The sequence below is a fragment of the Dipodomys spectabilis genome, unplaced genomic scaffold (assembly GCF_019054845.1).
Source record: "Dipodomys spectabilis isolate Male_0828 unplaced genomic scaffold, ASM1905484v1 ptg000040l, whole genome shotgun sequence".
Taxonomy (NCBI): domain Eukaryota; kingdom Metazoa; phylum Chordata; class Mammalia; order Rodentia; family Heteromyidae; genus Dipodomys; species Dipodomys spectabilis.
This window is the reverse complement of record NW_024870717.1, coordinates 2,227,711-2,242,972: the sequence shown is the minus strand read 5'-3', so window position 1 is coordinate 2,242,972 and position 15,262 is coordinate 2,227,711. Positions and strand designations below refer to the sequence as shown.

The 15,262-nt window shown below is 45.9% G+C and overlaps 1 protein-coding gene across 1 annotated transcript in view; it reads left to right on the top strand.

The window, feature by feature from the left end:
- Positions 1 to 1,250: 1,250 nt before the first annotated feature.
- Positions 1,251 to 15,262, top strand: part of LOC122106400 (putative RNA polymerase II subunit B1 CTD phosphatase RPAP2) — a 126,855-nt gene continuing 112,843 nt past the window's right edge. The window contains exon 1 of the mRNA XM_042677769.1: positions 1,251 to 1,283. Within this exon, the coding sequence (XP_042533703.1) occupies positions 1,251 to 1,283 (33 nt within the window). The remainder of the gene's footprint in view (positions 1,284 to 15,262) is intronic.

Here is a 15,262-nt window from a genome sequence, read left to right as displayed (position 1 = left end):
GCAGAAAAGTCTGTGAGACTTGATGTCCAATGGACCACCAGAGAACAAGAAGTGGTGCTGTGGCTTAAGTGGGAGAGTGCTCACCTTCAGCTGAAAAGCTGAGGGACATTGACCTGGCCCAAAGTTCAAACCCCATGAGCAACAACAAAAAAAGAGGTAGCTAAGTTTTCTGCATAGCAGTGTGTACCATATGAAATGCCATGCTGGTCTCTGAGACATTCCAGATATGTGAGAGGCTCAATGTTTTGTCTACAGTAGGTCTGAGGTCGGTAGTGCCAGGTTCTTGTGGGTGGGATGTGATACTAATGGAATGAGTTCATGGTTCTGTTCTCAGGGACTGCTGAAGCCTTGATCTGTTCCTGTGTTAGAAGACCTGAGCCTTGCAGTGAGGGCATAGGTATTGTTCCTGACCTTCTGAGCTCAAAGCTAGTGCTCGGACACTTGAGCCACAGGTCCATCTCTATCTATTTGGTAGTTCACTGAGGATAAGAGCCTCATAGCCTTTCCTGCATGGGCTGGCTTTGAACTGTGATCCTCAGACCACAGCCTTCTGAGTAGGTAGGATGACAGACATGAACCACCTGTGCCAGATTTGTGTGTTTGTGTGTGTGTGTGTGTGTGTGTGTGTGTGTGTGTATGTGTGTGTAGAAGTGGGTTGTAACAAGGAGCGCTGGACCCTTTGGGTAACTTCTAACTGCTATCTTTGGGGGGTGCATGGATATTATGTCTTAGGTTTGGGGGCCTGGAAGGGTGAAAAGCTTAAATTATAAGACCAAGGGATCTGTGTTCCCTGGAGCTGTCTACTCCCTTGTCCTTGGTTGGTGGCAGAAGGATCTTGGGAGGACCTGAGGGTGGGGCCCACAAGGGGTGGCTCCCCAGAGGGACAGAGAGCATGGCCAGCACTTAGTCAGGATGCCAGCTCTGTTAGTATGGAGCGTACTGGGTGGGTCAAACTCTGGGTCATCTCATCATGAGGTCTGATGGGTGAGGCCAACCCTATTTTAAATCTTGACCTATGACCTTCAGATCTCAGCTTCCTGAGTAGCTAGGATTATAGGCATGGGCCTCTGGCACCGGGCTTCTGATTCTTTTTAATATATTAGGGTTTGAACTCAAGGCCTTAAGCTTGCCAGTCAGGTATTCTACCATGAATGTCAAGCCTTTCTGTCTTGGGAATTCCCGAGATAGAGATTCAATATATGCTCAGGCTGGACTGGATCACGATCCTCCTGTGACAGGTGTTGGCCACCATGACTGGTTCTCTGTATTGGGATGATAGACAGGTAACACCACGTTTAGTCATCAGTTTAGATGGATTGTCACAAACTCTTAGTCCACAGCAGCTGATTCTTGACCACAGTTGAAGCTCTGGGCCTTACCATCGGACCTCAGTATCCTCCTGGGACAGTTGTGAGGAAACAAGGGATCAATATAGGGGGATCACTGGGGCAGGGCCAGGCATAGAAGGAACGGTTGCCAGATATGGTTCTTGGAAATTCTGTTAGCATATGACAGGAAGATGCCCTGCAAGGGCTCAGATGGGGCCTGTTATTTATCATGCAACAGGTATGGGATTATGAAACAAAACATGGCTCTCTTTCATCCTTACCCTATCCCCATGTGGAAGGGGATCCTTCACTGTGTTCAGCTTTGCAGCTGGGGAAAATGAGGCACGAAGAAGCTGGGTGACCTATTCATGTCCCCCAGTTTACAGGAAGCTCAGCCTGACTTCTCTGCCAAGCTCCCTATGATAATGGCTGCTATTCTGTCTACTTATTGTGGTGGAAAGGCCACTTCTTGTCAGTCCTGGGGTTTGAACTCTGGGCCTGGGCACTGTCCCCAAGCTCCTCAGTTCAAGGCAGGTGCTCTACCACTTGAGCCCTCAGCACCACTTCTGAATTTCTGGTGGTTCTTTGGAGATAAGAGTCTCACAGACCGTTCCTGCCTGCGCTGGATAAAAACCATGATCCTCATATGTCAGCTTCCTGTATAGCATTATGCCTGTGCCACTTGCATAAGACATAAGTCCAATTCTTTCTTTCTTTCCTTTTCCTTTCTTTCTTTCTTTCTTTCTTTCTTTCTTTCTTTCTTTCTTTCTTTCTTTCTTTCTTTCTTTCTTTCTTTCTTTCTTTCTTTCTTTCTCTCTTTCTCTCTCTCTTTCTTTCTCTCTTTCTTTCTTTCTTTTTTTCTTTCTTTCTTTCTTTCTTTCTCTCTCTCTCTCTCTTTCTTTCCTTCTTTTTCTCTTTCTCTCTCCCTCTGCCTCTGTCTCTGTCTCTGTCTCTGTCTCTCTCTCTCTCTTTCAGAAACTGGTTGAATGTGTCCTGAATGAGGAGGTTTAGCGTCTCCATGTGGCTGGGACCCACGGTAACCCTCTCATTCTGGAGGTGGGCTGTGGGTCAGGAGCTGTCTTGCTCAGCCTGTTCAAATAGCTCCCTGATGTCAGCCCTTCTGTGCCCAGGCTAGAACGTGATGGTTATTCATTGTCCATCCATCCTCTGAGTACTTCCCCACTACCCTCTGCTAAGACAGTTAAAGGAATGTGGATGAGGAGGCATCCTGTTGTTCAACTGCCCAGCATGATCCTGGGCCTCTGATCCTCACTGCCATCTATCTGGCCAGATCCCGGTTATAAGAAAATGAATTCACTCTATGTCTACTTCGCTTTGCTGGGGTGTGTCATTTCAGGTAGGGGGGCAGGGTGCAGAGGAAAGACTCCAGACCTGACAGCTCTTGGGGTACCTTTGCTCTTGTGACACAGCCAAGTCATTGCTGTGGATAACGAAGTAGCTGCCATCAAACTGATCAAGAACAATGCTCAAAGGTATGTAGGTGGGCTATTGAAGTATCAAACCCACCCATGATTACTTCCCACTCACAATAAGGGGGGGGGTGCATTGCAGGTGGTCGGCACTGGCCCTAGAGGAATATAAATGGATGGTGGCATTCAGGTGCTGGTGGCTCCCACCCATTATCCTAGCTATTTGGGAGGCTGAGGTCTGATGGTCATGACTAAGGGCCAGCGCAGGCAGCAATGTCTGTGATATTCTTATCTCCCAAAAAACACCTCCCCCCACCAGAAAAAAACCCAGATGTGGTGCTGTGGCTCAAGTGGTAGTGCCTCAGTCTTGAATGAAAGAAGCTCAGGGACGACACCAAGGCCTTGAATCCAAGCCCTAGGGCTCAGAAAAAAATACTAAAATAAATGAATAGTGGGCATCTGTTATCTTACTACTAAAAAGAATGGATTCAGTCATCTCTCTGGTACTTGTAGCCAAAAGTAAGGGGCTTCTTTGATGCTACTCTAAACCTCCCCTTCTCTGCATTAGCTCTCCAGGCTTCAGTTTCAGGATAGAATTCAGATCATCCCACTAAAAGTTACCTTATGTACTCTCCTCTACCCAACTTCCTTGGGGTGGGGATCCTGGATGTTCTCACCACTGGGAGGATGAGGCACTGCAGAGATCGGGGTACGTATCCCCGAAACTCACACACACACACACACACACACACACACACACACACACACACAGACACATTCACCTAGGCCAACTCAGACTAGCCTTTTCCAAAGGCACCTTATCTCCTTGTATTAACTGACCTAGCAGAGGTACTTGATCCCTTGTAAATGACTATTTTAACTAGGGCTTACTTGGCACGAGATAATCAAAGAAAGGGTCTGGTGCCTGTCACCTCTTGCTCAGGTTCACGTCTGATACACTGGCTACTTAGGAGGCAAAGATCTGAGGATCAAAGATCAAAGCCAGCCATAAGCTGGAAAGCTCGTGAGAATCTACTCTCAATGGAACCACCAAAAAGTTAGAAGTCGAGCTTTGGCTCAAGTTGTGGAGCACCAGCCTTGAGCATGAAAACTCAGAGTGAAAGCTCCAAGAAAATGAGTTCAAGCCCACACACAAAAATGGCCCCATTTTTTCGCCCCCAGACTACCTAGGCCTTGAGTACCCTCTCACATAGTGTGATACAGCACCAGTCCTAGGTAGTATATCAGAGCCTTCAGAAATTGCATGGTGGAAGCCAGGCCTACTCCTTCGTGTGCTCTTAACCCACACCAGGCAGAAGGCAGAGCATGACAAGGCATGCAGCCTGCAGAGCGGAGAAGACCTTGCCCTGTCAGGGAGATTGGAGTGGGCTTTTTAGAGGCAACAATTGAAAGAGGGTCTTTCTTAACAAAGAGGATCTGACAGGAAGCACAGAGAGCAAAGATGCTGTAGATAAATTACCACATAGTTGAGCACATTTATTTCCAGCCAGGGCTGCTGGTGAGAAACTCAATACTGATGTGCAAGACTATCCCGAGACAGACCTGAGGGTTTATAGAAGAACAGCTATCCAGGGTTGGGATTGTGTCTTAGCAGTAGTGGGCTTGCCTAGCACACAGGAAACCCTGGGTTCAATTCCTAGGTACCGCATACACAGAAAAAGCCAGAAACGGCACCAGGGCTCAGGTGGAAGAGTGATTTGCCTCGGGCAGAAGAAGCTCCTAGACAGTGCCCAGTCCCTGAGGTCAAGCTCTAAGACTGTGAAAATAAAATAGCACTCCGATGGTCCTTGGTGACAGGTGGTTGGCTATGCCCTGTTGATCTTAGGAGATCCATCCATGCTTAGTGTCTCCTTCTTTGACAGAAGGGAGCTAGACATTCCTTCTGCCCTGAACACCCCTGGAGGTGGTTATCAGCAACCCTCCCAACATCTTCCACCAGGACATGGAGTAGCTGGCCCCAGAAATCCTCAGGTACAGGTTGGATGGGGCGGGGGCATACAAGGCAGCCCCCAGAATCCTAGTGGGTCTGACCTGCCCCAGAGGACCAGTTCATCCAGAGGAGGTGGATGGAAGCTTAGAGAGGGGTAGAGATGTGGAGTGGGCTCTTTAATGCCCATGGCCCCAACCAGATTCCAAGCCTCCCTTTGCTTTCTGTGAGGGAGATAGAGGAGTGTCTAGGTGGTAGTGTATAGAGGAGGACTAAATGGAAATTATAAAGAATGAGACACTGTAAGCCATGTGCTGGTGGCTCATGCCTGTCATCCTGGCTACTCGGGTGGCTAAGATCCAGAGGATCTCATTTCCCAGCCCAGGCAGGAAATTCCCATGAGAGTGTCATCCACAATCTCCAAACCGAAATGGCGCCATGGCTTAAAAGGAACAGAACTGGCCTTGAACAAAAATCATCATCAAGGACAGTTCCCAAGCCCTGAGTTCAATCCCCTCAGCAAAAACAACAACAACAACAACAACAAAAAAAAAAAAACAGAAAGACACCCCTTGCCTGCAAGTGATGGTGAAGCAATGGGGGTCCTGTGGTTGGGAGACCAGATGCTAGTCTAAGTGTACAGAAATTTCTAAAAACTCTCCAGTTTTGCCCCAGTGTGAAGTCACAGAAGGGTGGGCGTTGCCTTACCAACAACTCCAGAGGTCGTGGCCTGTCTTAGGCAGGGAGTGAGCTAATGGGAGCAGGTATGGGAGGGTAGTGTCAATTATATTCCCTCCATTCATGGAAATATAGTTTTGGATGCTGGTGTCAAAGTCTGAAGTGAAGGGTTGCATGTGGTTTGTAGCCTGACAAGTTGGGTTTCACCTGGCTATAAGAACGTAACTGAAGCCGGGTGCTGCCAGTGTCTCACAATTGTCATCCTAGCTACTCAGGAGGCTGAGATCTGAGGCTTGCAGTACAAAGGCAGCTTGGGCAGGAAAGTCTGTGAGATTTTTATCTCCAATGAACCACCAGAAAACCGGAAGTGGTGCTGTGGCTCCAGTGGTAGAGCACATACTTTCAGCTGAAGAACTGAGGGACTGGGTGCAGGCCCATAGTTCAAACCCCATGACTGACAACCAAAAATAAGGTGGATGAGTTTTCTGCATAGAGTTGTGTACAGTAGGAAATGCCATGCTGTGATATGAGCCATTCCAGACGTGTGAGAGGCTGAGATTTTTCTACAGTTTGTGTGAGGACGGTAGTGCCATCTTCTCGGGGTTTGGCATGTTCCGGTGCTCAGGGACTGATGAGGCCTTGGGTTAACCCTATGTGTGGTGTGGTGTGTGTGTGTGTGTGTGTGTGTGTGTGTGTGTGTGTGTGTGTGTGTGTGTGTGTGTATTTCCCTCGTCTTTCTCTGTGCCCTTCCTGAGTGCCTGTCTTCCTCTACCTGATATCGGATGTTGCCCCTCTTCCATTACAACCTTGCATTTAGCCCCCTGTCAGGGTCTACAATGAGTCCTAAATTGCCAGAGAACTGAATAGTCCAGCTTTTCAGTGGAGCCCAAGTCCGGCTACCCATATCTTTGGCCACCTCCAGGGGATTCTGGGTCAGCAGGGCCAGCTGGCATAGGTTCTCCCTTACCTCTGGAGGGGTGGGGTTCAGTCATGGGATGTCTTGTCCTTTTCCTCAGCTGGGCCTCTGGCTGCATGTCCCTCCCATCAGGCTGGCAGTGGAGTGGGGGAAGAGTGTTTGCCAGTGGCTCTGACCAACTTGAGCTTGATAGCTGACTGAAGGTTGCCCAATCACAAAGGATCTTGGGCTGCATAGGAGGTGAGGCCCAGGTGGCTTGGAAGTCTCTGTTGTTGTCTAGGAAATGTCAACGAACATTATGACAGCCAAGTCTATCTCCCAGCCCCAGCTAGAACTCTCAGGTCCTTCTAGATAATTCCGGATACCCAGAATACAGAGGCACAGACTTAAGATTCCAAGGCCAGGGAACAGGGGGATGAGAGACTGGTATGCCCAGTACCTCATTTTTCTGGGGCATTAGCCTTGACCTGTTTATGCCTTCCTTGTGTAAGTTCACTTCTTAACCCATAGCTGGCCACACACCGGCCATTTGTGGAAGTGCTATGGAAGTGGCAGGAGTAAAAGTGAGATCTATGATGACCAAAATCTGGATTTATGGTCTCTGGGGGTGGGGAAGGCAAAGGGTGTCTATTAAAAAAAAATCTCAGAGCTGGAACTCAGGGCCTAGGCACTCTCCCTGAGCTAACACTCTACCACTTGAATCACAGATCACTTTTCACCTTTTTTAGTAGTTAGTGGAGAGGAGTCTCACAGACTTTCCTGCTTGGGCTAGCTTCAAGCTACCATTCTAAGAGCTCAGCCTCTTGAGTCGCTGGAATTGCTGGTATGAGCAATTGGCTCCAGTTGAGGATGACAGTGGATGCATGTGCTTGTGTGCGTGTTTGCGTGCATGTGTGCATGCGTGTGTGCATATGTGTGTGTGTGTGTGTGTGTATTTACCAGGACTTGAACTCAGAGCCTAGGTGATATCCTTTAGCTTGGTTGCACAAGGTTGGTACTCTACCACTGTAGAGTATCTCTGCTTCCCAGCTTTTGGTGATTCATTGGAGAGAAAAGTCTGCCCAGGCTAGCTTTGAATCTTGATTGATCCTCAGGTGTCAGCCTTGAGTAGCTAGGATTATAGGCATGAGCCACTGGCACCCAGTTGCAAGGTTGTCTTTTCATGCGCTCTTCTGTTCTTACAGCTGTCTACTTGCCCTGGCCTAGATCTCTGACCTCCACTTCAGCTCCCAGTATCCTGTGACAGTGTGGAGAACATAAACCTCTAACATGATCCCATTTCTTTGTACTCATGGGAGGGTATGTTTCTTCTGTAGCCTGGGGAATGAGGGTAGCTGTAGATGGGTGTTCGGCTGGGGGAGAGGTAATCTGTTTCAGCCAAGAAGGAAAGTGTGGCCAGATGCTAATAGCTCATGCCCTCCTAGTCCAAGCTCCTCAGGAGTCTGAGATCTGAGGATTGCCATTCAGAGGCAGCCCAACTAGAAATGTCTGTGAGAATCTCCTCTGCAACTAGCCACCGAAAAGCTGGAAGAAAAGCTGTGGCTCAAGTGCTAGAATGCTAGCCCTGAATGAAAAAGGTGAGGGACAGAGTCCAGGCCCTGGGTTCAAGCCCTAGTACCAAGATGTGTGCACGTGTGTGTATGCATACATACATACACAGACACACACAGACACACACTCACACAAACACACACACACACAAAAGAAGGTGGTAATGATGAGCTCAGCTAGAAAACTGGGGGCACTCCTGAGGCATAGTCATAGTAAACTCTCAAGGCAGATCAAGTACTATTTCCCTAATTCATTCTTGGGCTGATGGGTCTGGGTCATGGCAGTAAGTTCCATGGAACCTGCCCCTCTATCCATGCATGGGGCCACAGGACCAAGGGAAGCCACTATGGATGCTCGTTTGTAGTCAGCTCACGATTGCTCCGAGCACTGGTGAGGAAAGTAAGGCTCCGAGCCCTGTGACTCCTGGGATAGAGACTGCTACCAGCAGCAGCCTGCTAGCTGTGGATACCTGAGACTACAAGTCTTTCAAGAGCCCAACTCAACACCCACTCAAGGTGTGCCTGACAGATTCACACTCTTGTGATACTCGAGTGAATGGGCATTACCTGCTGTGCAATCTTGCAGCTCCTGCCCCTTCTGGCCCAGAACCTTGGTTTGAGAGGTCGATTTTTTGCTCAGATCTACAGTGCAGCCATGAGAGATGCCATTCTGATGAACAGATTAATGACCTCCGTGCTCAGGGCTCGAAACTTCTCTGATACTGTGGCCTGCTGTGTAGGCAAAGGCCTCCAAAGAGGCTGCTCTCAAGACTTGTAGGACACCTAGAAATTGGGAGACCCTCAGTGGCCCACTGTAAAGTACTCTCCCTAGAGCCACAGAGTGAGGTCCAAGCAGGCCAGGTGTTGGTCATGGGACTTGAACTCTGGGCTTGGGGCTGTCCCCCAGCTGTTCGGATTACCACTAGAGCCACAGCACCACTTCTGGTTTCCTGGAGGTTCCTTGAAAATCAGAGTCTCCTGGACTTTCCTGCCTGGGCTGGCTTTGAACCGTGATCCTCACATCTCAGCCTCCTGGGGAACTAGGAGGACAAGTGTGAGCCACCGGTGCCTGGCTGATCTGGCCTTTCACCACAGTAGACTAGGAGCTTCTGAAAGCTTTTCTTTATTTTTTAGGTGCCAGTACTGGAGCTTGAACTCATGGGTTAGGCTCTGGTCTCTTAATTTTTTTCCCTCAAGGTTAGCACTCTGCCACTTCAGCCACAGCTCCATTTCGGGCTTTTGGTAGTTCGTCGGCAAGAAGAGTCTCACTAACTTTCCTCCCCTGGGCTGGCTTGACCCACGATCTCTATCTCAGTCTCCTGAGTAACTAGGATTTACAGGGGTTGAGCCACTGGTGGCATTGGGCTAGAAGCTTTTCTTAAGCAAGTGTTCTTCCCTGCGTTTGCCCTGACTCCTCCATGCAAAGGAGGTCTAAGGGTCAGTGGCTGTGAAAAATAAGCTTCCAACCACAGGAAATGGCTGTGGTCTCTGGTAAAAAGTCAACTAATCTTCCCCCTGGGCCCCATTCTGGGACCCCACCCTCTGCCCTACCTGTGACTCAAGTACAAATATTGACCCAGCTTTGAATGTCTGAAGTCACAGAACCTTCATTCCACCCACACCATCTGCTCTACACCACGCCTCAAGACCTTTGCCCATGCTGTACCTTCTGCCTGAGGCCCTCTTTCCTGAATCCACATCTTAGAACTCCTGTAGAATTTTGGCATTGGTTATGTCACCTCGGGAGCAAGTCTTTCCTTCCCTTCTCCCTCTTTTTTTTAATATTGAGTTTCTAGAGATGGAACTTGTGCAGGCTGACTGACAAATGCTCTATCTTGGGCTGTGTGTGTGTGTGTGTGTGTGTGTGTGTGTGTGTGTGTCTGAGTGTGTGTGTGTGTGTGTGTGTGTGTGTGTGTGTGTGTGTGCCAGTCCTGGTGTTTGAATTCATGGCCTGGAAGCTATCCAATCCCTGAGCTTTTGTGCTCAAGGCTAGCGCTCTACTACTTGAACCAAAACTCTACATCTGGCTTTTTGGGTGTTTAATTAGAGAAAAGTCTCTCATATAGACTCTCTTGCTTGCAATTGGGATCATCAGATCTCACCCTCCTGAGTAGCTAAGATTACACTGGTGAGCCACCAGCACCTGTCCTCTACCTCTTATCTATAACCTCAGCCCTCCTCTGAGTCCCAGAGCAAAATATCACACCAGGATGAATTTTTTCTTTTTGACAGTCTTGGGGATTGACCTCAGGGTCTTGGCATACCCTTGGAGCTTCATTTACTCAAGGCTATCACTCTATCACTTAAGCCACAGTACCACTTTCGGCTTTTTCTGTTTCTGTGGTACTGAGCAATCGAACACAGGGTTTGTGCATGCGGGCTAGGGTAAGCACTTTAGCACTAAGCCACAATCTCAGCCCACGGTTCCCTTCTAATGGGAGTTATGAGGGTGGGGTTTATTGACTTACCCCCTTTGGTGTAGAAATATCTATTTCATATCTTTGCCATTATTTGGGACCAGCCTGTGACTCGGCAATGAGGAATGATAAATGAGTGATAGCCACAGGCCTCAGAAGTCTAGGCTCACGTCCTAAAGAAGGATAGAGAATATGGAGCCCGAAACTTTGACAACTCCTACAGCCTAGAAACTATGCTTTCCCTGGAGGCAGTGGCTGGCTGCATGGTGTCCCGATGGGACACCTCGGCCAGAACATAAGGCTCCGTTCTTAAATGGCAGAGAAGGATGTTTTGTTCATGTTGCCTGCTCAGACTTTGTAGTCTCTGAGGGCTTGTCCCAGCTTGCCCACGTTGGGGGGCTGGGCATGGGCAACCTGCAGAATGCCCATTGTCCATACACAGATACTTGAAGTTATTGCCTCCTTTTTTATTTTTGGCAGTTCCAGGGTTGTACTATGAGCCTAGGCTCTGTCCCTGAGCACCCTTTGCTCGAGAGTAGTGCTCTGCCCTTGAGCCACAGCCCCATGCATGGGTTTTTTCCCCTGCGATCTCTTAGAAAGAAGAGTGTCAAGGACTTTCCCACCCTGGCTGAACTCAAATTGGCATTCTCCACATCTTGGCCTCCTGAGGAGCTAGGATTACAGGCAGGAGGCACTGGCACCTTGCTTACTTTTCTTCTTCTTTTTCTTTTTTTTAATGGTAACAATCTGAAGTCTTCACGCGGTCATTATAATTAAACTACCCAGGCCTGGAGTTTGAATGCTAGGACTGCCACCCACAAAAGAAAGGAGAGCCTGACAAACTTATTCCTGTTTATGTGAATGGTTATGGAGTGTTATTAATATAACGATAAATGTGCAGTGGATTCATGACCCTATTTTAGAATGCCACACAAAAATTATTGGGTTTATGTTTTCCATTCTAGCACCATGGTATAATTAAGGATATTGATTAATTTTTAATTAATTCTTTTATAAGTATTCAACCCGGATACTTCATTAAATGGAGGCAAAATTTATTAACTATTAATTGGTAATAACATATATGATTTAATATCCTCACAGTCCCACTCTCTTTATATGTATATATATATATATATATGTGTGTGTGTGTGTGTGTGTGTGTGTGTGTGTGTGTGTGTGTGTATGTGTGTGTGTATGTTTATGTCTATCTATCTCCTTCAATCTATATATTTATCAATGTATACATACATACATACATATATATGTACATATATGTATATATACATATATATATGGGGCACTACTTTGGCTTGATCACAGGTCCTCAGAACTTCCTGGCAGCTCAGTTTTCAGGAGGCTGGTCTGCTAAGTCTGTGACCCTATTTATGGATTTGGCATTGTAGACTGTGAGATGAAATCCCAGCATGGCCAAAAATTTACTCATGGAGTAAGAAGTCAATTTTGACACATTATTTACCTTCTCTGTGAAAGTCCTTTGTCAGTATGATGTAAAATCCATATGCAACTATACCCTATATGATATGATGTAATAAAAGAAATGTTACATGTGTATATATTAAATACTAAATAAATAAGGGTAATAAATGTCATATGTAGTAACCCATGTATGTAAATAGATCTCATATATTAATATTACTTTTTCCAGTGCTGGGGCTTTAATTCAGGCCCTGGGAACTGGTCTGAATTTCCTGTCTTCAAGGACGGTGAGCCTTTCTTCTTCACCCAGACCCTGAGTGCAAATCCAAAGCCTACTAGAAAATCCAAAAAAATCAAAAGCCTACCAGGGCCTTTTTACTATTATTATTATTATTTTGGCTAAGCACGCACGGGGCTTGAACTCAGATCTTGGCATCTCTGCCACAGTTAGTGGTGGCATCCTAAGACCCGACTTCAAATCTCAGGGTGGAAAAAAAATAAAAAACTGTAAAGGAGAAGCCTAAAACTGAGAAGTTCAAGTAGGTAGTTGTCCTTTTTTTTCCATTTGTATTGTGACCATCCTGGGTCTAATGGACAAGGCCCAGAAAGCATACATTATCTTGCATTGCTGATGTTTGGCGGGGTATTAGGGAAGCCATAGCCAAAACCAGCAACTTAGGTCTGGAGGTCAAATCCCAGGACTGCCACTAACGAATGGAGATTCTCAGAAACCTATTCCAATATATAACCATACGAATGGAATGTTATAAAAGTAATAATTAAATTAGTAGTTAGTATACGATATTATGAAATTGTACACAATTATACAATATTGACTAATTTTCAACTAATACTTTAACATGTATTCAATCATGAAACTTAAAAAAGGAAGGAATATTTTAATTGCCAATAATCAGTATTAATATTGTACATGCAATTTCATAATATACAGACATCTCTCTCTCTTATTTTATACATATAGATCTATTTGTCTATATACCAATCTATACATTTATATGTTCATACAATTGTCACTCCTGGGGCTTAATGATAGAATGTTCGCCTAGTAAGTACAAAGCCCTACATTCGATTCCTCACTACTGTGTACACAAAAAAAATCCAGAAGTGATGCTGTCACCCAAGCAGTCAAGCACTAGCTTTGAGCTTAAAAACTTAGGGCCTGTGTCTAGACCCTTACTCAAGAGCCAGGACTGGCACCAAAAAAATAGTTAGAATGTTCTGACTGCAACAATGTAAGTATAGTACTACAAATACCTCATCACAAGTATAGGACTGCAAATACCTCATCATAGAACAAACTGAGAGTCTGGTGCTGAGAGCTGCCATCTACCCTGACAAAATATCCCATGATACTATTATATTCAGCACTCAGAAACTTGAAGTGGAAGCTCGGCATCGGTGACTCATGCCTGTCATCCTAGCTAATCAGGAGGCTGAGAGATGAGGATTATGTTGCAAAGCCAACCTGGGCAGGAGATTCCTTGATATGCTTATCTTCAATGAACCACCAGAAAGGCTAAAGTGGCACTATAGTTCAACTGGTAGAGCGCTAGACTTGTGCTAAAGAGCTCAGAGACAGCACCGAGGCCCAGACTTGAACTCCTCCAACTTACAAGAAAGAAGGAAACCTGAAGTGGAGTGCTGGGAACTTGTGTTAGGAGGAGAGTGCTTTGCATGTATGAAACCCTGGGTTTGAATCCTAAGTAACACATCCCTAGAAAAAAAGTCTGAAGTGGCTCTCTGGCTCAAGTGGTATACTTGAACAGGTGAAACAGGTACAATGCTCATGTCCTGAGTTCAAGCTCCAGGACTAGTGTATGCACACATACACACACACACACACACACAAACAAACACAGAGCAGAAGTGAAGCTTTGACACAAAATGGTAAAGCACCTGGATTCTGCTCTGAACTCATGGTCATCACCTTGGCCCTGTGTTCAACCACAAAACCTAGCCACCCAAGGCCTGACTAGGAGAGGACAAAGGTTTCAAAACCTGATAAGCTTCACCAGACCTTGATGACAGGAAGCATTGTGATTTTGCACAAGTGCTTAGATTTACCTAACTTCCAGAATCTTAGGGAGGCATCACCATTGCCAATTAGGAAATTTTTCATTAGGTTCAGCTCCCTAGTTGTTTGCCAGAAGGACTCGAATTATTGAAGCAGTTTGTTTCAACATTGGAACATAGCCTCACAAAGACAGGACAAGTGCAGGGAACTTGGCCTGCCACAGGAGGTAGCACAAATGAAGGCTTCCTGTCAAAACAGAGCACTGGGGAGAGAATTGCTTGGGGTACAAAGAGGCCTTTTTCTCCTGGCCTTCAGAGCCCATCAACACTCATCCTCACTAATTGCCCCCGATAAATTATTTGTTACACAGCTGTATAGCAGTGAAACTTTTTGTCTGCCTGTTCCAACAGTGAGGCAGACATCCTCCAGCAACCTGGGGTGCGCAGAAACCCTCAGGATAACCTGGGAACAGTGAGGGGAGCCCCGGACCATGCACTGTCTTGAAAACACTGTCTGTGCTATGAAATCATTGTATTCAAAGCAAATTTCCTAGCTGTGTGCCTTTCTTCATAGCAACCTTGTATGTTCACCAATAGAAATACATGCATACACACACAGACACATGGAGTTAATGGCTCTTTTTTGTGACGTTTTAATGGCTTTTTGTAATGGCTTTTTTTTTGAAGATTGAACTGTGAGCCTAGACATTGTCCCTGAGCTCCTTTTGCTGAAGGAAGCACTTTATTGTCTTAAACCATGATTACCATAGGCTGGGATACAGCATTTACACCCACAGGTGACCCGGGGATACTAGAACCCGAGTTCAACTCCCAGCACTGGCAAAAATACATCAAACCAAAAAAAAAAAAAAAAAAAAAAAAACGGAGGAAGAAAAAACCCAAGAAGTTTTACATAACCATTTTACCTCTTTTTCCTTGGCACTGTGACCATCCTGGGTCTCAATGACTGGGTTGGAAAATTGTATGTCACCTTGCATGGCCTAAGGCTCGTGGGCTGCTAGTGAAGCCTGAGCCCAACAGAGACACCTGGGCCCTGAGTTCCATGATCCTGGGACTGCCACCTACACACAGCTGAAGATCCTAGGAGACTCGTTCCTATTTATAGGAACACTAATAGAATGTTTGACATATACTAATTTAATTAATAATTAGCTAGTCTTTCTATTATAAGATTGTATCCAATAAATATAAGTCATTGATTAATTTAATTACTACATTATTAAGTCTTCTACCATGAGTAATTAATGGAGGCATAGTTTTAGAACAAATAATTGGTAGTAATAGAATATATAAAAATAAGATATAGACAGACATCACTTTATGTAGAGTTATACACTAGAATCTACATAAATGTCTGTCTCTCTCTATATATACATTTATTTATAGCTGAATATACATATGTAAATACATACACAGCAATCTACACATCTATCTGTTTATGTATTGGCCACTCCTAGGCCTTGATCTCAGGTCCTCAAATTTGCTCACCAACTTCACTTG